Source organism: Delphinus delphis, chromosome 2 (assembly GCF_949987515.2).
Source record: "Delphinus delphis chromosome 2, mDelDel1.2, whole genome shotgun sequence".
Taxonomy (NCBI): Eukaryota; Metazoa; Chordata; class Mammalia; order Artiodactyla; family Delphinidae; genus Delphinus; species Delphinus delphis.
The window spans coordinates 30979054-31003164 of NC_082684.1; the positions used below are offsets into that span (position 1 = coordinate 30979054).

The 24111-nt window shown below is 43.0% G+C and overlaps 1 protein-coding gene across 19 annotated transcripts in view; it reads right to left on the reverse strand.

Annotated features, from left to right (window-relative positions):
• Positions 1 to 2085: 2085 nt before the first annotated feature.
• The window catches only part of SIPA1L1 (signal induced proliferation associated 1 like 1), a 500730-nt gene continuing 478704 nt past the window's right edge, over positions 2086 to 24111 (reverse strand). For 16 of the 19 annotated variants that reach the window (XM_069540429.1, XM_069540435.1, XM_069540433.1 and 13 more), the window contains 4 exons: positions 16637 to 16783; positions 7500 to 7614; positions 4798 to 4882; positions 2086 to 4121 (listed from right to left, as the gene is read on the reverse strand). In XM_069540429.1, the coding sequence (XP_069396530.1) occupies positions 3978 to 4121; positions 4798 to 4882; positions 7500 to 7614; positions 16637 to 16783 (491 nt within the window). In that variant the 3' untranslated portion in view covers positions 2086 to 3977. The remainder of the gene's footprint in view (positions 4122 to 4797; positions 4883 to 7499; positions 7615 to 16636; positions 16784 to 24111) is intronic. The other 3 variants (XM_069540434.1, XM_069540432.1, XM_069540430.1) reach the window with 1 other exon arrangement.

Consider the following 24111-nt stretch of genomic DNA (forward strand, 5'->3'; position numbering starts at 1 on the left):
GGTCAAGAGCCTCGCATCATAACATCTATTTCTTTCAATTACTAATGGGCATGGCTATCCTCTTGTTATCTCTATTCTTCAAAGTCCTGCTTCTAAATCATCACCTGCGAAGTTGGAGAAAATACGAAGTTCCCACCCCAGGCCTGCCCAATTACAGATCCTGGGGATGCAACCCAGTGACCCAGGGTTTTAACCAACCCTCCAGGTGATTGTCATGCAAGCTCAAGTTTGAGTCACTGTTCTAAAATACACGGCAAAGGGTGAAAAGCCCCGGGCGGATATTAGGCAGAGTGGACGAGCTCATTCTGGCTCTTCCATCCCCCTCTCCTATTAATATGTCAGGACTCCTAGAAAAACAACATCAAAGCCCTAACATATTGGAGGTGGAAGACAAGGAAAGACACATAATTATTGAGTGCCTTGAATTTGCCAGTTACCGGCTTTACACATATGATCCCACTTAATTCTTAAAACAGTATGAGCCTGTTGCTGTTTCACCAGATAGGAAACGAAACGCATTAGGTAATGTACCTAAAGACACAGCCATTACACAATTGGATGGGATTTGAGTCCAAGTCAAATGCCTTTTTTATTAGAGTATGTTGATTCCTTATGGACAGGTCTGTAGTGGCATAATTCATACAGGGAAAAGGTATTACTGTGCTCTCATTCTTTTAAAATAACACAGTTCATCTTTAACAATGCCCACATCTTTACTGTTTAAGTGCATTTCTGACCAAGGTGTGCCACCTTGCACTTTAATCTCGATTTTGTTCGTTCTGGGGAAACAGCACCAGGTGGCTACCTATATCTACTGTGAGGTTGTAATCTGCTCAGGTCATTGCTCTGCATTTAACTGGAGGCAAATGGCTTAAGCTTGCTGGGCCTATTTCCTTTGCCCTTGTACTACCATTTTTATCCCCATCTACAGAGTCAGTAATCCAACACAACCCAATCTGTTTATCACCTGCAGCAGACTTGCAGTGCAACCAATTGGCCCCTCCAGTCAGCTCATGGATGAAGATCCTCCATCAATGTAGGTGGCGCCTTCTCCCAGGAACTCACAACCCACGTCCAAGCCCTTCGGAAACCCTCTAAACCAGGTAAAAATCATGGTCTAAACAGACTCTTTAGCTTGCTAATCAGAGTATCTTGTGGCATCCGGTCTTAGCCCGTCTTGTAATTCTAGAATTTGTAGAAGTGCTGAACCAAATAAAAGGAAGAAACTATACTGTCAGCTCTCAATTAGCTGCACCACTGGAGAGGAACAGTGACATGGTAGATTTAAAAAATTTGGTTCCATTTGGCTCTGGAATGCATTGTGATTTTTTTCAGTAGATTAACTTTCCTAATTACATTTTGCACAGCCTAATATTAACAGGCATTTGTATTCCCTCAACATACGACATCTAACATTGACAGTTGGGGAGATGCTGTAGAGGAGTCCAAAATGTGCTGGTCTCAGGGAATGAGTGTTGTTACGGACAGTCCACACACGGGTAATGAAGAGGGTGCTGATTATAAAGTGCTCTGCAAATATTAAATCGTAAGCAGAGAGGGCAAATTAGGAATTCTCTATGGACGTGAACAGACAGTATAAAAGCTTATTAAAATTCTAAAAGGGACAAAGTTTCAAGGATCATCTTGGGTGTTAATGGAGTCTGATGGAAAAATAAGGATACAAGGAGGGTCAATGAGTTACTGGGTGGTCTTTCAAATAAGAAAGAGAATGGACTTGAGGACATGGGGAGGGGGAAGGGTAAACTGGGATGAAGTGAGAGAGTGGCAATGGACATAGATACACTACAAAATGTAAAACAGATAGCTAGTGGGAAGCAGCCGCATAGCACAGGGAGATCAGCTCGGTGCTCTGTGACCACCCAGAGGGGTGGGATGGGAAGGGTGGGGGGCGCGGGGCACGGGAGGGAGGAGATATGGGGGTGTATGTGTGTGTATAGCTGATTCGCTTTGTTGTGTAGCGGAGGCTAAGAGACCACTGTGGAGCGGTTGTGCTCCAGTAAAGATGTTAAGAAAAGAGAAGAAAGGAAAAGAAAAAAATAAATAAATAAGAAAACCTCAAGCAATAATACCAAAGTGTTTTAAAAGAGTGTTTAAAATGAATTTTATTTGAATTTTACAAGTAGTCTTTAAAGGCTTCAAACAAGAACTCTGTTGCAAAACTCTAATAAATAGCTTGCCCCAAATCCCCAAACAAAATGTAAAACAAAATAAAAACTAAACTCAGAAGGATAAGCAAGACTTCAGAATGCTTGGATGTTAGCAGTATTTCTCATTTACAAAGAGATATCAGGCAATGTACAATCTCCTTCATACAAGTCAAAGAGAGAAAGAGACAGACAATTGAGATCTTTACAGAGCACTCCGAAATCTTCCTATTTCCATGACAGAAATGTCACCAGAAAAAAAAAAAAAATCCCATGGAGAAATCACAATCTGAACGAAACTGTAGCATAAAAGTCTAGTGATGGGGGTGCGGGGGAGAAGAGAGGAAAATCCATCCCGTTTCTTTCAGGGATGGAGAGAGGAATGGGCTGAGATTACTTGGGGCAGGGAACTTCTGAGCAGGTGCCACTGGATAGCTGAACGTTCCCTTAGACCAGAGTTACCACTGAAGGGGCACAGGTGGTAATTTAGTGACAATTGTGAAGGCAAGAAACAAGGCCACCAGGAGCTCCCCTGGGGCCTCTCAGCACTAGTGACCCAGTTTCTCTGTTCTGTGCAGGACTGAGAGCCTTGGAACAATGGCCAGGGGCCCAAAGCAGCTGCATCACTAGACAGGAAAAATAGCACATCAATCATTTCTGCAGAAGAATCCTTTGGATGCCACACAAGGATGCAGAAAATGCTGGGCTGAAATTGCACACTGGGACATGCAGGTCTCAAAAGGCCATTCCATGATCACAGTCATTGCTCCTAACAAGTAAGTATTAAAGTTCACAATTTAACATTCACTTTTCCTAGTTACAAATACTGGTGAAGTCTTGCTTTGGAGAGAAGGATTTACTAATTTATTAATCAGATCATTTTGAGCAAGCTAAAAATACAATTTTGCCACATTGTTATCTTTAAAAATCTCAAACAAAAACTCTACTTTTGACCAAAATGCATATAAATCATATGATTTTTAGTTTGGAGGAATTCTGAAACCAATTACTGTTTGGAGCCAGGAGGCTACAGAAAGGCTGATCCCACTTTAGAGGGACTGACTTAAGCCAAACAAACAAAAAGGGCTCCAGCTCAGAGGAGCACACAGCACCTGGGACCATTTTCCCAGGGAAAGGAAGAAGTAGTGATGTCATAATGCAGGATGGGAAAGGGGTGTGGCCCACAGCCTCCGTCTCTGCCTCTCTCTGGTTCACTGATTTGTTATTGACAAGTAACCCCGTTCCTGCTCATCTCTGTGAGATAGATAGGGACAGACATCACTAGCTCATGCACAAGCCATTCGAGGGAGGTAGGCATTTTCTCAAAGCACCTCCCTCCCCAGGCATTTTAGGAACGAAGGTAAGAAAATCCCCCTCCCCAAATAAACAGTTTTTAAAAACTTTATTTTCTTCCTAGGAATAATGACATTTGTCAGGATACTGAGGGAAAGCTTGGGTTACCTGAAATAGATAAGAAAGAGCTGATGGAAATAGAGGCAGATGGGCCAGTGGGGGGAACCCTGGTCCTAGCCCCAGTTTCTTTTTAAATACATAACAGATAAAGATAGATATTGTGCAAAAAAATAAAGACATTCACATTTTAGCAGTTAAACTTTTATTTTACTTTTTAAAATTTTTATTTACCTTTTTCTTTTTCTTTTCTACAAAAGGCAGATAATGATTGTTGATCTGCAATTGTTGTGTTGTGCGCTCCCCTAAAGGGGGCAAAGTTGGGAGCTGGGGCAGGAGCTCGGAGGATGCCTTCCTGGCGGCACTAAGGGGCGCGCGCCCCTGCGGCCCCCCCCTCCCGGCCTAGCTCATGTCGATGGTGTTGAAGACCCACTCTGTGAACTTCTTCAGCTTGTCGGAGGCGTTCTGGGATTCCTCCTGCAGCCTCAGGTTGTCCTCTCGCAAGTGCTGAACCTCCGCCTGAAGGTGAGCTTTGTCTTCTTTTTCCTGGGAGGGCGAGCAGAGCAGGAAAGAACTAAGAGGGTGGCCTCCCCCTGCCCAGCCGTGAGGAGTGGCTGTGGATCTGCGTGCGCCCTTCACCCACTTCCCTCCTTCATTCCACTGAAGAGCTGTCTATGTGGCCTGGTGCTGGGCCTTAAGATGCTCTCACCCAGGGAACGGGACTCCCAGAGGCATCCGCTACAGGCTGATTTTGGAATGTAAATACATGACTGAGTAGTTTAATGTCTTTGTTAAGTTGCAAGGAATAAGGGCTGTCTTACATTTTAGACGATTGTTCTGGGGGCTCCTGTGTTAATATAAAGCCACTCAAGAAACAAACAAATAGCATCTAATTCTTTTGGTGCAAGAGCCTGAATAGCAGTGAGGACACGTGGGTCTGGGCTATGGACCAGGGGTGCGGAGGCTGGGAGAGGGCTGGCTGAGGTCTAAAGGCGTTCACAAAAAAGGGAACGCTTTTTCTGTGCGTGTGGCAATGAAAGCTTTCTTGCACTATGTGTGTCAGTGGGAACCAAGCTCTAAGCAGCTCCCTAAACATGTGTACGGAGAAAGTAGGGAAAACAACCACATCTTATTCCACTAACAAACACTGCTGACAAAGGGCTCTCACGGTTCAAGGGCAGCTTGCATGGACTGGGTGACCTGCTTTGAGAATAAGGTTTACCTTCTTCAGATCTTCTCGAAGCAACTTCAGCATACCTTCCAGCTGGTCCACTTTAGAAGCCAGAGTGGGAGAGGAATTTTTACTGCTGGGAACAAGAAACAAAAGACCTTGCTGGCAGGACCCTCCATGGCTGGCTTTGTTTGGCATTTTTTTTTTTAAGGAGGCGCCTGAATTAATTTACAAAATGGTTTTCAATGTCAAATTACTCAGGATGGTGACACAACCGTGCATTTTCATTTTAAAAAAGAAAATGGCAGTCTTAACAAAAGGTAATACAAGTGTGAACTACAGCCAATCAATGGCTTCCTTTGTTTAAGATGCTGCATCTTTGTGACAATATAGGACAATAAGTGAAAATGGTCTCTTTGGCAGCGCAAGAACAACTTTCTGGCAGACACAACTGTCAAACAGTGAAATGAGTATCTCTTTAGAGGCTCTAAGAAGAGGAGAGTTACTCCTCTGTGTGTGCATGTTGGCTGGGGGAGGGTTAGGGCAGGCTCTACGTTGGGGCAACCCAAGTAAGTAAAGCCTGTGGCCGCTCACCCGGTGGCGACTAAGTCATCGGGCCCACGTCTTAACTTAGACTAGTTTAAATATCTTCAAATATTAAAAAAATAAGGCTACATCTTTCAGAAGCTTCTCAGTCCAACCTTAATGTCTTAAGCTCTTCGCTATTATGATCAGCAAACTCTACGGCCCACAATTTTCTTATTTTCTCCCATTTCATTTAAGTGCTAAAAATGGCCATGCCAGTGGAGCATCAGAAGGAAGGGGAGGCAGAGGACGAGAGGCCATGCAACCAGCTGGACAGAGGACAGCTTCGCGGGGGCTGAAGACCTGTCAACTCTCCCTCCCAGACTCTCCTCGACTTGAATTCAAGCTCCAAAACGTTTCCAGGTGAGTTCTAGCCAGAAACACCACCTCAGCCTCACACAACCAAAACTCTGAAGGCGTCCATGGAACCAACTGGCAGCTGCCTCTTTCCAGAGGTCAAGGGGAAGAGGTGGTGACTCTGAACTCTTGGCGTCATGAAATAAAAGGTATTCTTTACTTTAAAAATCAAAGTTCAAGTTGGAATTCCTGACCTAAAATAAGCTGTGTCAACGTCTTCTGCTAATTCTAGGTCCACAGCAAGCCCACAGTGGCATGGAGTGTCCCAAGGCTGTAAATAAAATGGAATGATAATGACCTCCTCACTTCTAAGAAAGACAGGACGACCAATCAAAAGCTGACAGTGAATGGATTTTAAAAGGGAAGTGGTCAGCTGCAATCCACCGCACCTCACAAGTAGGTCAGGTTTGAATGGGTTGAAGGCCAAGGATGTGACAGAATAAGAGTGGTGTTGAACAGAAAACAGAGGCTGGGGATGGGGGCAGGGCTGTCCTTCACAAGCCGTTGAGTCCACAGTCCCCGCTCCTGGCAGGGCTGACGCAGCCACTGCAGGCTGTTAGTAACTCTCTGTGGCGTATCTTGACTTCTGAAGGTCTGCAAAATGAATTCTGTGACTGTGAGTGCACTGATAATCTTTAAGAACATATTTAACCCCATTTGCATTTGCTCATCCACACCGAACAAAGACCCAATCATCATCCTCATCTTAAGCTTCTACAGGTTCTACAAAGATTTAGGAGCCGCTTAATAATCCTTTCTCAGGAGAACTGTCTTTGCTCACTCAGACTTCTCTTCATCCTAAAAAGGGACATTTGGGGCTCTCCCCTCGACTCTGCAATTTTTAAAAAAGTTCTCAACAGCCAAACTCACTGCCTCTTTCCTTCCCCAACTGTCCCAACAGTAGGATAAATGCAGCATCTGTTACACTCACAACAAACAACCCATTGCTCTTCTACTTCCTCTTGAAGAGGGTTTCCTTACAGACTTGCTTCAGAAGTCTTCAAGCACAAGTCGCCGGTATATCTGTGCAAACCTATGCCAACCTCACTCTTCCCGTTACTGGCTGTTTCTGACCAAGTTTTCTAGATACCTGGATTCTTATCCATCATCAAAAGGTTTTAAGAGATTTCAAGCTGATGAAATTATTCTCCATTAGGGAGGGCTCACTGTGTGTCCACGGCTGACTGCTGGGATGCTTTAATATATAGGAACGTCACACATTTATCCAACAACCTCACCATTTGACACTGAGGGGGAAATGGAAGAGTCAGCCTCTACATAGCTAAGCAGAAGTCAGAGTCCATGCCCTTCACTCAGCTACTGCTTTTAACGTCTTAGTTTACATACATCTTACCTATCCCGGTGGCCCAGTTCTAACGTAGGTCTGAAGCAGAACGCTGGGGGCTGCTAAGATGCAGGCACATTTACAAGCATGACCAACTGACAGCTTCAAAACTGGCAGACTCAAAACCCAGACTCAAGGACTAAACGCATAGGAGTCCGAGGATGTTCAGCACACATGATTTCTCTTACCTTACCTAATAAACCCTGAGGATAGAAATGTACGACGGCATTAAATAATAACGAATATTCACAATGATGACCTTTAAGCCATCAAGAACAGTTTCATGGTGTTTAGAGTATTTGGTTACAAAGCATTCGAACGAAAAGTGACGTGTCTGGCACCAGAGTGATGACCTTCATTCAGCTGATACGTGTGGCCTCCATCGCCTCTTCCCCACACCTGCGGTCTGTCACTAATGGAGGTGATGTGTGGTGTGGAGTGGTACCCTCGCCACTGGATGACTAACCTGCTGTAAGACTTCATCTGGGCCAGAGCCTGTTCTTCAAGCTGGTCATTGTTGGATGCAGCACTCAGAGGGCGATGGTTTTCATCACTAGCAGCAAAGAACGAGGCTCTCTGGACTGAAACGGAGAGAAGAAACCATTCAGTATTTTGGAACTGGATCCTGGGCCCTCTCTATGGGGGCCCTCCATTTCTAAAAGAAATGGCCTACATGCACAGTCAGATCTAATCAAAGGGCAGGAATGCATCGGAAACCTTACCTCCCAACCCTTGTAGGAAAATTTTTTTACTGTTTTAGCTGGAAGAGGATAGTAACATTGTAATTTCTCTTTTAAAAACAGTTGTTGTGACTCAGCTTCGATTCCAGCTTTTCCCTTGCTCATAAAAGTACCATTCTATTGTTTCCCTGGAAACAGGCCTCGTGCCAAATTTCCAGACCGATGCTTTCCACTCAGTGACAACATAAAGCGCATTAAAGAGCTAGTACTAAGCTTCCTGAGGCTTCCTCAAGTATGTTTTCCCTAAGACTCCTGGCCACCTTGGTGGGCTTTAGCCTAGGCCCACACCACCTCTGTTTCAAAATACACAGACTTCAGGCTTGAGCCAAGAAACAAAATCAAATTAAAAAAAAAAATCTCCCACTGAAAAACCAAAACTTCTTTGCAGCAACATGGATGGACCTAGAGATTGTCATCCTGAGTGAAGTAAGTCAGAGAAAGACAAATATCATGTGATATCACTTATATGTCAAATCTAAAAAAAGGGTACTAATAAACTTATCTACAAAACAGAAGTAGAGTTGCAGATGTAGAAAACAAACTTATGGAGGGAGAACGAGGGGAAGATGGCGGAAGAGTAAGACACGGAGACCACCTTCCTCCCCACAGATACACCAGAAATACATCTCCATGTGGAACAACTACGGAACACCTACTGAATGCTGGCAGAAGACCTCAGACCTCCCAAAAGGCAAGAAACTCCCCACATACCTGGGTAGGGTAAAAGATAAAAAAACAGAGACAAAAGAATAGGGACGGGACCTGCACCAGTGGGAGGGAGCTGTGAAGGAGGAAAGGTTTCCACATACTAGAAGCCCCTTTGCGGGCGGAGACTGTGGGTTGCGGCGGGGGGTGGGGCGGGGGGGGGAGCTTCGAAGCCGCGGAGGAGAGTGCAGCAACGGGTGAGGAGGGCAAAGCGCAGAAACTCCCGCACAGAGGATCGGTGCCGACCAGCCCGAGAAGCTTGTCTGCTCACCCACCAGGGCGGGTGGGGCTGCGAGCTGAGGCTCGGGCTTTGGTCGGAGCGCCGGGAGAGGACTGGGGTTGGCGGCGTGAACACAGCCTGAAAGGGATAGTGCACCACGGCTAGCCGGGAGGGAGTCCGGGAAAAGGTCTGGAGCTGCCGAAGAGGCAAGAGACTTTTTCTTCCCTCTTTGTTTCCTGGTGCGCGAGGAGAGGGGATTAAGAGCGCTGCTTAAAGGAGCTCCAGAGACGGGCACGAGCCGCGGCTATCAGCGCGGACCCCAGAGCCGGGCATGAGACGTTAAGGCCGCTGCTGCCGCCACCAAGAAACCTGTGTGCGAGCACGGGTCACTATCCACAGCCCCCTTCCAGGGAGCCTGTGCAGCCCGCCACTGCTGGGTTCCCGGGATCCAGAGACAACTTCCCCGGGAGAACGCACGGCCAGCCTCAGGCTGGTGCAACGTCATGCTGGCCTCTGCCGCCGCAGGCCCACCCCGCACTCCGTGCCCCTCCCTCCCCCCCCTGGCCTGAGTGAGCCAGAGCCCCCGAAGCAGCGGCTCCTTTAACCCCGTCCTGTCTGAGTGAAAAACAGACGCCCTCCAGTGACCTACACGCAGAGGTGGGGCCAAATTCAAAGCTGAGCCCCCGGGAGCTGTGAGAGCAAAGAAGAGAAAGGGAAATCTCTCCCAGCAGCCTCAGGAGCAGCGGATTAAAGCTCCACAATCAACCTGATGTACCTGCATCTGTGGAATACATGAATAGACAACGAAAAATCCCAAATTGAGGAGGTGGACTTTGAGAGCAAGATTTATGATTTTTTCCCCTTTTCCTCTTTTTGTGTGTATGTGTATGCTTCTGTGGGAGATTTTGTCTGTATAGCTTTTCTTCGGCCATTTGTCCTAAGGTTCTGTCCGTCGTTTTTAAAAAAAATTTTTTTAATAATTTTTTTAAATTTAATAACTTTATTATATTTTGCTCTATTTTATTTTATCTTCCTTCTTTCTTTTTTCCTTCCTTCCCTCCTTTCTTCCTTCCTCCTTCCTCCCACCATCCCTCCCTCCCTCCTTCCTTCCTTTCTTTCTTCCTACTTCTACTAATTCTCTACTTTTTCTCCCTTTTATTCTGAGCCGTGTGGAGGAAAGGCTCTTGGTGCTGCAGCCAGGAGTCAGTGCTGTGCCTCTGATGTGGGAGAGCCAACTGCAGGACACTGGTCCACAAGAGACCTCCCAGGTCCACATGATATCAAACAGCAAAAATCTCCCAAAGATCTCCATCTCAACGCCAGCACCCAGCTTCACTCAACGACCAGCAAGCGACGGTGCTGGAAACCCTATGCCAAAAAAATAGCAAGACAGGAACACAACCCACCCATTAGCAGAGAGGCTGCCTAAAATCATAATAAGGCCACAGACACCCCAAAACACACCACCAGACGTGGACCTGCCCACCAGAAAGACAAGATCCAGCCTCACTCACCAGAACACAGGCACTAGTCCCCTCCACCAGGAAGCCTACACAACCCACTGAACCAACCTTAGCCACTGGAGACAGACACCAAAAACAACGGGAACTACGAACCTGCAGCCTGCAAAAAGGAGACCCCAAACACAGTAAGATAAGCAAAATAAGACAGAAAAACACACCGCGGATGAAGGAGCAAGATAAAAACCCACCAGACCTAACAAATGAAGAGGAAATAGGCAGTCTACCTGAAAAAGAATTCAGAATAGTGATAGTAAAGATGATCCAAAATCTTGGAAATAAAATAGACAAAATGCAAGAAACATTTAACAAGGACCTAGAAGAACTAAAGATGAAACAAGCAACAATGAACAACACAATAAATGAAATGAAAAATACTCTATGGGATCAATAGCAGAATAACTGAGACAGAAGAACGGATAAGTGACCTGGAAGATAAAATAGTGGAAATAACTACTGCAGAGCAGAATAAAGAAAAAAGAATGAAGAGAACTGAGGACAGTCTCAGAGACCTCTGGGACAACATTAAACTCACCAACATTCGAATAATAGGGGTTCCAGAAGAAGAAGAGAAAAAGAAAGGGACTGAGAAAATATTTGAAGAGATTATAGTTGAAAACTTCCCTAATGTGGGAAAGGAAATAGTCAAGTCCAGGAAGCACAGAGAGTCCCATACAGGATAAATCCAAGGAGAAAGACACATATTAATCAAACCGTCAAATACAAAGAAAACATTTTAAAAGCAGCAAGGGGAAAACAACAAATAACACACAAGGGAGCCCCATAAGGTTAACAGCTGATCTTTCAGCAGAAACTCTGCAAGCCAGAAGGGAGTGGCAGGACATATTTAAAGTGATGAAGGAGAAAAACCTGCAACCAAGATTACTCTACCCAGCAAGGATCTCATTCAGATTCAATGGAGAAATTAAAACCTTTACAGACAAGCAACAGTTGAGAGAATTCAGCACCACCAAACCAGCTTTACAACAAATGCTAAAGGAACTTCTCTAGGCAAGAAGCACAAGAAAAGGAAAAGACCTACAATAACGAACCCAAAACAATTAAGAAAATGGAAATAGGAACATACATATCGATAATTACCTTAAATGTAAATGGACTAAATGCTCCCACCAAAAGACACAGATTGGCTGAATGGATACAAAAACAAGACCCATATATATGCTGTCTACAAGAGACCCACTTCAGAGCTAGAGACACATACACTGAAAGTAAGGGGATAGAAAAAGATATTCCAAGCAAATGGAAACCAAAAGAAAGCCGGAGTAGCAATTCTCATATCAGACAAAATAGATTTTAAAATAAAGACGATTAGAAGAGACAAAGAAGGACACTACATAATGATCAAGGGATCTATCCAAGAAGAAGATATAACAATTGTAAATATTTATGCACCCAACATAGGAGCACCTCAATACATAAGGCAAATACTAACAGCCATAAAAGGGGAAATCGACAGTAACACATTCATAGTAGGGGACTTTAACAGCCCACTTTCACCAATGGACAGATCATCCAAAATGCAAATAAATAAGGATACACAAGCTTTAAATGATACATTAAACAAGATGAACTTAATTGATATTTATAGGACACTCCATCCAAGAACAACAGAATACACATTTTTCTCAAGTGCTCATGGAACATTCTCCAGGATAGATCATATCTTAGGTCACAAATCAAGTCTTGGTAAATTTAAAAAAATTGAAATTGTATCAAGTATCTTTTCTAACCAGAACGCTATGAGACTAGATATCAATTACAGGAAAAGATCTGTAAAAAATACAAACACATGGAGGCTAAACAATACACTACCTAATAACGAAATGATCACTGAAGAAATCAAAGAGGAAATAAAAAAATACCTAGAAACAAATGACAGTGGAGACACAACGACCCAAAACCTATGGGATGCAGCAAAAGCAGTTCTAAGAGGGAAGTTAATAGCAATACAAGCCCACCTTAAGAAACAGGAAACATCTCAAATAAACAACCTAACCCTGCACCTAAAGCAATTAGAGAAAGAAGAACAAAAAAAACCCAAAGTTAGCAGAAGGAAAGAAATCATAAAAATCAGATAAGGAATAAATGAAAAAGAAATGAAGGAAACAATAGGAAAGATCAATAAAACTAAAAGCTGGTTCTCTGAGAACATAAACAAAATTGATAAACCATTAGCCAGACTCATGAAGAAAAAAAGGGAGAAGACTCAAATCAATAGAATTAGAAATGAAAAAGGAGAAGTAACAACTGACACTGCAGAAATACAAAAGATCGTGAGAGATTACTACAAGCAACTCTATGCCAATAAAATGGACAACCTAGAAGAAACGGACAAATTCTTAGAAATGCACAACCTGCCAAGACTGAATCAGGAAGAAATAGAAAATATGAACAGACCAATCACAAGCACTGAAATTGAAACTGTGATTAAAAATCTTCCAACAAACAAAAGCCCAGGACCAGATGGCTTCACAGGCGAATTCTATCAAACATTAGGAGAAGAGCTAACACCTATCCTTCTCAAACTCTTCCAAAATATAGCAGAGGGAGGAACACTCCCAAATTCATTCTACAAGGCCACCATCATCTTGATACCAAAACCAGACAAGGACGTCACAAAGAAAGAAAACTACAGGCCAATATCACTGATGAACATAGATGCAAAAACCCTCAACAAAATACTAGCAAACAGAATCCAACAGCACATTAAAAGGATCATACACCATGATCAAGTGGTGTATGCAAGGATTCTTCAAAATACACAAATCAATAAACGTGATACACCATATTAACAAACTGAAGGAGAAAAACCATATGATCATCTCAATAGATGCAGAGAAAGCTTTCGACAAAATTCAACACCCATTTATGATAAAAACCCTGCAAAAAGTAGGCATAGAGGGAACTTTCCTCAACATAATAAAGGCCATATAGGACAAACCCACAGGCAACATCATCCTCAATGGTGAAAAACTGAAAGCATTTCCACTAAGATCAGGAACAAGACAAAGTTGCCCACTCTCACCACTCTTATTCAACATAGTTTTGGAAGTTTTAGCCACAGCATTCAGAGAAGAAAAACAAATAAAAGGAATCCAAATCGGAAAAGAAGTAAAGCTGTCACTGTTTGCAGATGACATGGTACTATACAAAGAGAATCCTAAAGATGCTACCAGAAAACTACTAGAGCTAATCAATGAATTTGGTAAAGTTGCAGGATACAAAATTAATGCACAGAAATCTCTTGCATTCCTATACACTAGTGATGAAAAATCTGAAAGTGAAATCAAGAAAACACTTCCATTTACCATTGCAACAGAAAGAATAAAATATCTAGGAATAAACCTACCTAAGGAGACAAAAGACCTGTATGCAGAAAATTATAAGACACTGATGAAAGAAATTAAAGATGATACAAATAGACGGAGAGATATGCCACGTTCTTGGATTGGAAGAATCAACATTGTGAAAATGACTCTACTACCCATAGCAATCTACCGATTCAATACAATCCCTATCAAACTACCACTGGCATTCTTTTCAGAACTAGAACAAAAGTTTCACAATTTGTATGGAAACACAAAAGACCCCGAATAGCCAAAGCAATCTTGAGAAAGAAAAACGGAGCTGGAGGGATCAGGCTCCCTGACTTCAGAGTATACTACAAAGCTACAGTAATCAGGACAGTATGGTAGTGGCACAAAAACAGAAACATAGATCAATGGAACAGGATAGAAAGCCCAGAGATAAACCCACGCACATATGGTCACCTTATCTTTGATAAAGGAGGCAGGAATGTACAGTGGAGAAAGGACAGCCTCTTCAATATTGGTGCTAGGAAAACTGGACAGCTACATGTAAAAGTATGAGATTAGATCACTCCCTAACACCATACACAAAAATAAGCTCAAAATGGATAAAAGACCTAAATGTAAGGCCAGAAACTATCAAACTCTTAGAGGAGAACATAGGCAGAACAGTCTATGACATAAATCACAGCAAGATCCTTTTTGACCCACCTCCTAGAGAAATGGAAATAAAAACAAAAATAAACAAATGGGACCTAATGAAACCTCAAAGCTTTTGCACAGCAAAGGAAACCATAAACAAGACCAAAAGGCAACCCTCAGAATGGGAGAAAATGTTTGCAAATGAAGCAACTGACAAAGGATTAATTTCCAAAATTTACAAGCAGCTCATGCAACTCAATAACAAAAAAACAAACAACTCAATCCAAAAATGGGCAGAAGACCTAAATAGACATTTCTCCAAAGAAGATATACAGACTGCCAACAAACACACGAAAGAATGCTCAACATCATTAATCATTAGGGAAATGCAAATCAAAACTACAATGAGATATCATCTGACACCAGTCAGGATGGCCATCATCAAAAAATCTAGAAACAATAAATGCTGGAGAGGGTGTGGAGAAAAGAGAACACTCCTGCACTGCTGGTGGGAATGTAAATTGGTACAGCCACTATGGAGAACAGTATGGCGCTTCCTTAAAAAACTACAAATAGAACTACCATATGACCCAGCAATCCCACTACTGGGCATATACCCTGAGAAAACCAAAATTCAAAAAGAGTCATGTACCAAAATGTTCATTGCAGCTCTATTTACAATAGCCCGGAAATGGAAACAATCTAAGTGTCCATCATCGGATGAATGGATAAAGAAGATGTGGCACATATATACAATGGAATATTACTCAGCCATAAAAAGAAATGAAATTGAGCTATTTGTAATGGGGTGGATAGACCTAGAGTCTGTCATACAGAGTGAAGTAAGTCAGAAAGAGAAAGACAAATACCGTATGCTAACACATATATATGGAATTTAAGGAAAAAAAATGTCATGAAGAACCTAGGGGTAAGACAGGAATAAAGCCACAGACCTACTAGAGAACGGACATGAGGATATGGGGAGGGGGAATGGTGAGCTGTGACAAAGCAAGAGAGAGGCATGGACATATATATACTACCAAACGTAAGGTAGATAGCTAGTGGGAAGCAGCTGCATAGCACAGGGAGATCAGCTCGGTACTTTGTGACCGCCTTGAGGGGTGGGATAGGGAGGGTGGGAGGGAGGGAGACGCAAGAGGGAAGAGATATGGGAACATATGTATATGTATAACTGATTCACTTTGTTATAAAGCAGAAACTAACACACCACTGTAAAGCAATTATACCCCAATAAAGATGTTAAAGAAAAAAAAAAAGAAAACAAACTTATGGTTACCAGGGGGTAAGGGGGGGAGGGATAAATTGGGAGATTGGGATTGACATGTACACACTGCTATATATAAAACAGATAACTAATAAGGACCTACTGTATAGCACAGGGAACTCAATACTCTGTAATGTCCTATATGGGAAAAGAATCAAAAAAAGAATAGGTATATGTATATGTAGAACTGATTCACTTTGCTGTATACCTGAAACTAACACAACACTGTAAATCAACTAGACTCCAATAAAAATTAAAACAAAAAACAGAACTGTGATTTTATATGAAGGAGAGTGACCAACACATTGAAACTGACAATCAAGTTAGTCCTGGGGAATTGCCATCAGCTAAAATGGGGATTCACTGTTCACTGCTCTGTGGTTGTCTGACTGCTGAATTCCATGGCCTAGGCAATTGGCTCCCCCAAACTGGAGCTTGACTGAAGAGCAACTTTCAATCCTTCCAAGTAAGGGCAATAAAACAAAACCTCAAAACCAATCATCTGCTAGCACCATCATTTTACAAAGACCATTTTAGCATCAAAAAATCGGGAAGGGCAACCTCAGAGTCAGTCTATCAAAAAAAGACCTCTGACAACCTCATGTCAACACACACAGCAATACTTTTAGTTTTTTTCTATTTCAGCAGAGCAGGTCAGCACTAGTCTAAGGGCCTGCACTGAAGAACCACTGGCTTAACGCAAGCACACAGCAAGTAGGTTGACGTAGGAACGAAGCAGGCAGAAAGCACATCTGCTACCACACACCCGAGAGATGAGTGAGAAGAGCAGAGGAAGGAGCCTGGGGCCGGGCCAAGCAGGCCAAGCATCCTAACAGATCCAACTGTGCGTTGAGCAATGACGTCTTCACGACGTGATAAAAAACTCTCCCGGACACGTGCTGTTTTCATTCACGTGACAGTTGGGATTCCCCTGCACTCTGCCCTTCTCAGGTACAGGGAGGCGAGGCATCCGTGTGACGAATTCCTATGTAGAGGAAACACTGGGTTCCACCTGATTAAATCTGACAGTGGGGGCCCCTACCAAGTGCTCAAGGACTGTTAGCTCAGCTGGTTTCTGGCTGTGGTGGTAAGATGTGTGTCCAGAGCACTCACACTGCCCAGGACCTCAGTGTGGCCCAGCCCGGACCGTCAGTAGACTCACCCTCATATGCCTTGGCGGCGTCCACCAGGTTGGACCAATCCAGATCCGCAGCAGCGTCGGGCAGGGGCATGAGGCCGGGGTCGGGAATGGGCGGCCTTTGGGTCTCCTGGATGTCATTGAGGGAGCTGTCCGAGGCCGAGAACTCTCCTGCAGGAAGGGACAAGGGAAAAGCTGCTTCTCATGCCCACAGGAGAACCACTCGAAGTTTTACCCATTTTCTGTTACAATATATTTGTCAGTCATTTGTTACCTGGAATCAGTTTCTAGTCTAACAGGCCGTCAGTGGTCACTCTAAAGCTGAGTCGAACTGGGAACTGACTTCCTCCAACCTTAATTCACTTTTTTATAACCTCCCACTGTCCCATTTCTAGTGGGGTGAGTCTTGGAAAAGTCAGTCCTGCACCGAGGCAATGTGTCTGCTTTGGCAGGAGCTGCTTGTCTACAGTGGGACCCAGGGCAGCTCCTCGTGTTTCCTCGCAGAGTCGAGAGATTCAGGCTGGGGTGAAGGGACCTACTTCAAGAGAGGTGGGTTTTGCAGCCAGGCCAGGGAGGCTTGCTGATGCTTGTTTGAGGGGATAGTAAAGCTTATTTTTAACTGCACTGGAAGCTGGGATCTGACTGCCCTCCATGTGGACTCCCTGCATCCCTGGCCCACGTCTGTTCTGTATCCCAGGAACGGCCCACTGGTTTCTGCAGTTGGATGTAACCAGGGTGGTGTGAGAACCAAATCAGAGCACGTGACAGTGAGTGCTGGGTCACCCAGCAGAGTTAACACAGGTTAACTGGTGTTGGCTCCTCCTCCTTCCCAAGGACACACTAAGCAACTCTTGGCATCAGTTTTCTTTGTTTTTGTTTTTTTAACGCACATCTTATAATCTTAAGTTCTTATTTGAGAATGTAAAAATACAAGGTACGATAGACTTTGGCAGTCTTAGTTGAGTGCCAAGAATAATATAGAAAAGGAAGATAGTTGATAAATGAGTTTATAGGGTTATAATCTTAAGTGTAAAAATGTAGAAAGACAAAAAGAAATGGTCCACATCAAAAAAACTTAAAAAAAGTTCAATTATGTAAACTTACGACTAAATAAATCATATTTTAAAAAGATGGTACTCAAGACTCATCACTGGTTGATTACATTTTTTTGCTATTTTCTATGTTGTGGTGGTATCTATATGGTGGAAACTCTATACAGAAGTGTATCTGTATACATCTCTTCCCAGTTTGCTTTCAGTGACATCACTTTGGTAACCTGAAATCAGCTGAGGTAGGAGTATATCTACACCACAATAACTGACAAGTGCTGCAGGTCAGGGCCTGTGCCTCCTTCCAGGAGCTGATTGTTAAACGTTTACCAGCACAACAAGAATCATACTTCCAGTGAGGACAAAAAGACACTGAGAGATACTCAGCTGGGAAGTGATGTAGTAAACTCTGTTCATTGGGAAGATCATTTTGGTTTTTTTAATTCAAACAGAAAGTCACAGAAATTATAATCATCCTCATCAGTTCACTCAGTCCCATGTGATTAATTTTTTTTTCATCTTGATCTTTTGTTAGCACTCTTATGAATTCATCAGTTTTCCATTAGAGTTCTGAAAATGCTTCTTCATTCAGTTCAGCAATATAGTCAATTACCAGAAACCTGTACAGTTTTCGATTTACAGCAGCCCAACATCCCAAGCCCCTTCTAAGGTGACAATTTTTAAAAATACAAATATTAAACTACAGTAACAGCTCATCTCTGCTTATCCTGGGGACGGGAGGAATGGGTGAAATGAGCCCCTCTGTGCAGTGGAGGGCGTGCTGCTACCGCTCAGGTTCATATAGGTGGAGGAGAGAGGGAAACGTAGCTCAGGAAACGAAGATGCTCTCGATGGGGCAGCAGCTGGGGCAGAAACGAGAGCAGAGCATGTGTCTCCATGAGAGGGGTCACCCGCACAATGTGACTGTAACACTAAAACTCATGCAAACACAAAGCTGAAAGTGAACTTCTCAGTTAAAATCTCTAAGCGACCCTGGAAATAACTGTGAATTAAAAAGTTTTGTCAATTATCATAGCCTATAAACCAGAGAACATTTAGTGCTTGCTTTCCCTTTCAAATTACGTAAAGAACTGGTCTGAAGTGCAGTTACTAGTTATTAATGTGCTTAACATTAGCAAAATTATGAGTAAATGGACCTCAACAAATGTGGCCTGATATTAAAGGCTCAGTTGTATTTAAACATGCTCCCACCAAGGGTAAGTAGTTGGAATGATTTACAATGTTGGGTTAGTTTCTGATGTACAGCAAAGTGATTCAGTACATATATATATTTTTTTCGTTTTCAGATTCTTTGGAACAGACAATTTTGTGTGTTACACACAACCACCCTTCTGCCCTTTTATCTCTGGGCCCCAAATTTCCACTTGGAAAAAAAGAAGTCGCCCATTCCCCAAACACATCTCAGTATCTCAGTGGTGGTCACACCAACGAGGCCAAGGCGTAGGGATCAGCCCCCCAAGGACTGCTCAGTTTAGGGCGTGGGATCACTGTGGCTGCTGCCTGATTTTTAGGAAAGCAAGAAGAGGTGATGGAAGGAGCTGGGAGAGGGTGGCCCGCTCCTTCCCTCCCTCAGTGCCAGGCCTTCAGCCACAGGCTTCACAGGGAAGGTGTGAGGGGGGCAGATTTCCAGGCTGTTCTCTTAGTATGTGAGCTTCCAGAAGGCAGGGCCTACTGTGACATGACACATGCAGACAGGCTTTCACAGAGGGTTTATTTTTATCCCTATAAAGGTTAAAAAAAATGGGGAAGTGAAAGAAACATTCAAGGTAGGCAGGAAGTACTTGTAAGAGGAATGGAGTGCAGGGAGAGTGGTCCCAATGCAGGGAGAGAAGGGGAGGAAAAAAGGCTACTATTTAGGGCACAACTAGGAGGTGGTTTCTAGAGTCCAGATGGTAAAAAGTGGTCATTTCACGTGTCAGCTTTGGTTCATAGACAGTGACCTTTCAGGGCAAAGAGAAATCAGGTTCAAGCCACAGTTGGACCTCTTATAAAGAGGGAGGAGGGGGAAGCTGATGTGATTCTTGAGTGATGTCTGCCACAGGGGAGAAGGGGAGAAGGGAACTGTGTAGGAAGCAGGATGGAGACGATGGAGGAACAGTCATGGGAGTGGGTTGAAAGCTCAGAAAAGATGCCGGGAGAAAGCAAACTAGGAAGGCAGGAGATTTAAAGAAAACACTGCTTCAGAGAAGCAGCAGAAGGAAAAGAAATTGGGTATAAATGGACATAGAGATAAAGCGGCAGAGTTCCCTGAAGGAAAAAGGGCAGAAGGGAGGTGGGGTTACAGCCACCTGCATGATGAGCAGGCAGACAGCTTCCATAATAGGTATCTGCTGTGCTGGGCAATAGTGGGAGGGTAGCTGCAGAACCCGGGAATGCAGCTGGACAGAGGAGAAAGAAAAAAAGCAATTTTTTTTTGGTCCCTGAATATGGCCCTTAATAAAACTGGGATCAAGTAAGGTGATGGAGGAACAAGGCATTTATGAATCAAAGGGAAGAATACGGAGGTGCCCGGCATCAATAAGCCTTTTCCTAAATAATACTCACTCACTCAATGAATGAATGAGTCAACGAGTGACTGGCCGACACCACAGCTAATATTCTCATAGCTGGGAAAGACAGAACAATGCTGTGGCTCAGGGAAGCCAGTGGATAACATTCTCTAAGAAATAACTAATCTGGTGTTAGCCAAATGTGCCCAATCCTAACAGCAGCTGGGATGTTTGGTAAAAAACACAATACAAACCAGACTTTTGTATTCAAATTCAGCAGGTCTTGCGTGAGGTCTGCAAATCTCTATTTTGAACAAGCAGCCCAAGGGAGAGCTTTTACCACATCAGGAGCCCCAGTTTTGTGGCTGCTGCACAGTGGCTGCCCCTTGGGCTCTGGAGCCCAAGAGGAGCTCATGTTTCTGGGTCCCATGGGACTCTAACACCTGAAGAGGCAGCTCTTGGCAGGCTATCACCCCCCCAGGGCACTGCCAGGCAGCAGACTGAAACACACCCCAGTCTTTCTGTGAAAGAGTCCTATTCGCTTGTCCTGGAGCTTTGGCCACAGGCATAGCCTTCTGTTCTGGCACATTTAGAGGCCTACAAGATGCTCTCAGGGAACAGAGGCCTGTGGACGCAATCTTTGTGTTCTCCATCTGCCTCACTCCAGCTCATAGGCATCTCCAGAAAGGCGCTTATACATACATGTGGTGTCCCAGTACTTATGACTGCCACCCGGCAGACACCTCCAGGTCACTGGTGGTGGTGGTGGGGGGTGGTGCTTATACTTGTGGTCCCATAGGACTGTACATACGTGCATACTTTAAAAGCTGCTGCCTGAGATTCCGGTTTCCAATCTAAGTGATGACTGAGACCTAAGTGATGACTGAATCTAAGTGATGACTGAGATCCATCTCTTGGAGACACTGACAGGTCTTGTCACACCCTCAGCTACCGGAGGCTCTTAAAAATAAACTAGGCTGCTTGGACAATCACAAAAGTTTGAGAGACAACCAAGAGCTAGGGCAGGGTAGGAAGACACGGTTCATCCTCTACATGAGGCCACGCCATCAAAGCTGGGAGAGGTGGCTGTTCTACCTAATACGCAGAAACAAACACAGCATCGAGGAAGATGTGAAACAAAGGAAAATGTTCCAAATGAAAAACACAAGAAAAATCTCAGGAAAAATGCTCAATGAAATGAAGATAAGTAACTTAACCAGATAAAGAGTTAAAAATGATGGCCATAAAGATGTTCACGAAGCTTGAGACAAGAAAGGATGAACACGGTGAGAACTTCCACAAAGACACAGAACGTAACAGAGAGTACCAAACAGAAGTCACAGAGCTGAAGAATACAGTAACTGAACTGAAAAATACACTAGAGGGGCTCAACAGCAGACTAGATGAAGCAGAAGAAAGGATTGGTGAAGTCTAACATAGGGTAGAGGAATTCAGTCAATCAGAGAGGCAAAAAGAAAAAAGAATGAAAAACAGGGAAGAAAGCTTAAGGGACATACGGGGCAACATCAAGCGTACCAACATTCACATTATAGGGGTCCCAGGAGGAGAAGAGAGAAAGGGCAGAAAACTTATTTGAAGAAATAATGGCTGAAAACTTCCTTAACCAAGGGAAGGAAACAGTTATCTAGATCCATGAAGTCCAGAGAGTTCCAAAAAAGATGAACCCGAAGAAAACCACACCAAAACACATAATTAAAATGCCAACAGTTAAAGAGAAGGAGAGGGACTTCCCTGGTGGTGCAGTGGCTAAGAATCTGCCTGCCAATGCAGGGGACACGGGTTCGAGCCCTGGTCTGGGAAGATCCCACATGTCGCGGAGCAACTAAGCCCGTGTGCCACAACTACTGAGCCTGCGAGCCACAACCACTGAAGCCCGTGTGCCTAGAGGCCGTGCTCTGCAGCAAGAGAAGCCACCACAATGAGAAGCCTGTGCACCGCAACTAGAGAAAGCCTGCACGCAGCAAGAAAAACCCAACCTAACCAAAAATAAATAAATAAATTAATAAAAAAAAAAGAGAAGGAGAGAATCTTAAAAGCACGAAGAAAAGAACAACTTGTTACACAGAAGGGAACCCCCCCGTTAGACTATCAGCACATTTTTCAGGAGGAACTTTGCAAGCCAGAGGGGAGCCGCATGATATATTCAAAGTGCTGAAAGGAAAAAACTGCCAACAAAGAATACTCTACCTGGCAAAGCTGTCAATTCAGAATTGAAGGAGAAATAAGAGTTTTTCAGATAAGCAAAAGCTAAGGAAGTTCATTATTACACTGGTCTTACAAGAATAAAGGGACTTCTTTAGAGAAAGAGTGCTAATTAGTAATAAGAAAACATATTCAAGTATGTATCTCACTGGAAAAGGTAAATATATACTAAAGGTGGTCAACTGACCACTTGTAAAGCTAGTATGAAGGTTAAAAGACAAAAGTAGTAAAAATAACTATAACTGTAATAAATTAAGGCATACGCAAGATAAAAAGATGTAAATTTTACATAAAAACATGAAATGGAGTGGGGAATAAAAGTTAGAGCTTTAGAATGTGTTCAAATTTAAGTTGTTCTCAACTTAAAACAGACTGTTATAAGTTGTTTTAAGTAAGCCTCATGGTAACCACAAACCAAAACTCTATAGTATATACAAAAAAGATAAAGAAACCAAAGCATGCCACTAAAGAAAGTCATCAAACCACAAAGGAAGACAGTAAAGAAGAAGAAAGGATCAGAGGAACTACAGGCATCCAGAAAACAACAAAATGGTACAAGTACATAGTTACCGATAATTACTTTAAATGTAAACAAACTAAATTCTTCAATTAAAAGATAGAGTGATTGGATTAAAAATATATATCTAATTGTTGCTTCAAGAGATTCACTTCACATGTAAGGACACACACAAAGGGATGGAAAAAGATATTCCATGCAGAAGGAAACCAGAAGAAAGCTGGGGTAGCTATACTTACATCAGATGAAATAGACTTTAAGACAAAGACTGTAGTAAGAGACAAAGATCATGACATAATACTAAAGTGGTTATTCAACAACAGAATATAACATTGGTAAATATTTGTGCACATAACCTAGGAGCACCTAATTATATAAAGCAAATATTAATAGACCTCAAGGGAGAATAGACAGGAATACAACAACAACAGGGAACTTTAATACATCACTTTCAACAAATGACAGATCACCCAGACAAAAAAACAATAAAGAAACATTGGCCTTAAATGACATGTTAGACTGATGGTCTTAACAGAAATACAGAACGTTCCATTCAAAAGCAACAGAAGGCACATTCTTCTCAGGTGCATATGGGATATTCTCCAGGATAGACCATATGTTAGGCCACAGCAAGTCTTACTAAATTTAAAAAGATTAAAACCATATCAAACATCTCTTCTGACCACAGTGGTATGTACCAGAAATTGATTACAGGAGAAAACTGGAAAATTCACAAATAGGTAGAGATTAAACAAACAACATGCTACTGAACAACCGATGGATCTAAGAAGAAAGCAAGAGAAACTTAAAAAATACTTTCAGACAATTGAAAATGGAAATACAACATACCAAATTATGGGATGCAGCAAAAGCAATTCTAAGAGGGAAGTTCATAACAATAAATGCCTACATCAAGGAATGAGAATGGTCTCAAAAAACCAAATTTTACCTCTCAAGAAACTAGGAAAAGAAGAATTGAAGCCCACAATTAGTAGAAGGAAGGAAATAACAAAGATCAGAGCAAAATAAATGAAAGACTAAAAAGAGAACAGAAAATGTCAATGAAACTAGGAGCTGGTTCTTTGAAAAAAAAAAATAAACGAAATTGATAAACCTTTAGCTACACTCAGGAAAAAAAGGACTCAAAATCAGAAATCAAAGAGGAGATGTTACATCTGATACCACAGAAATACAAGGGAT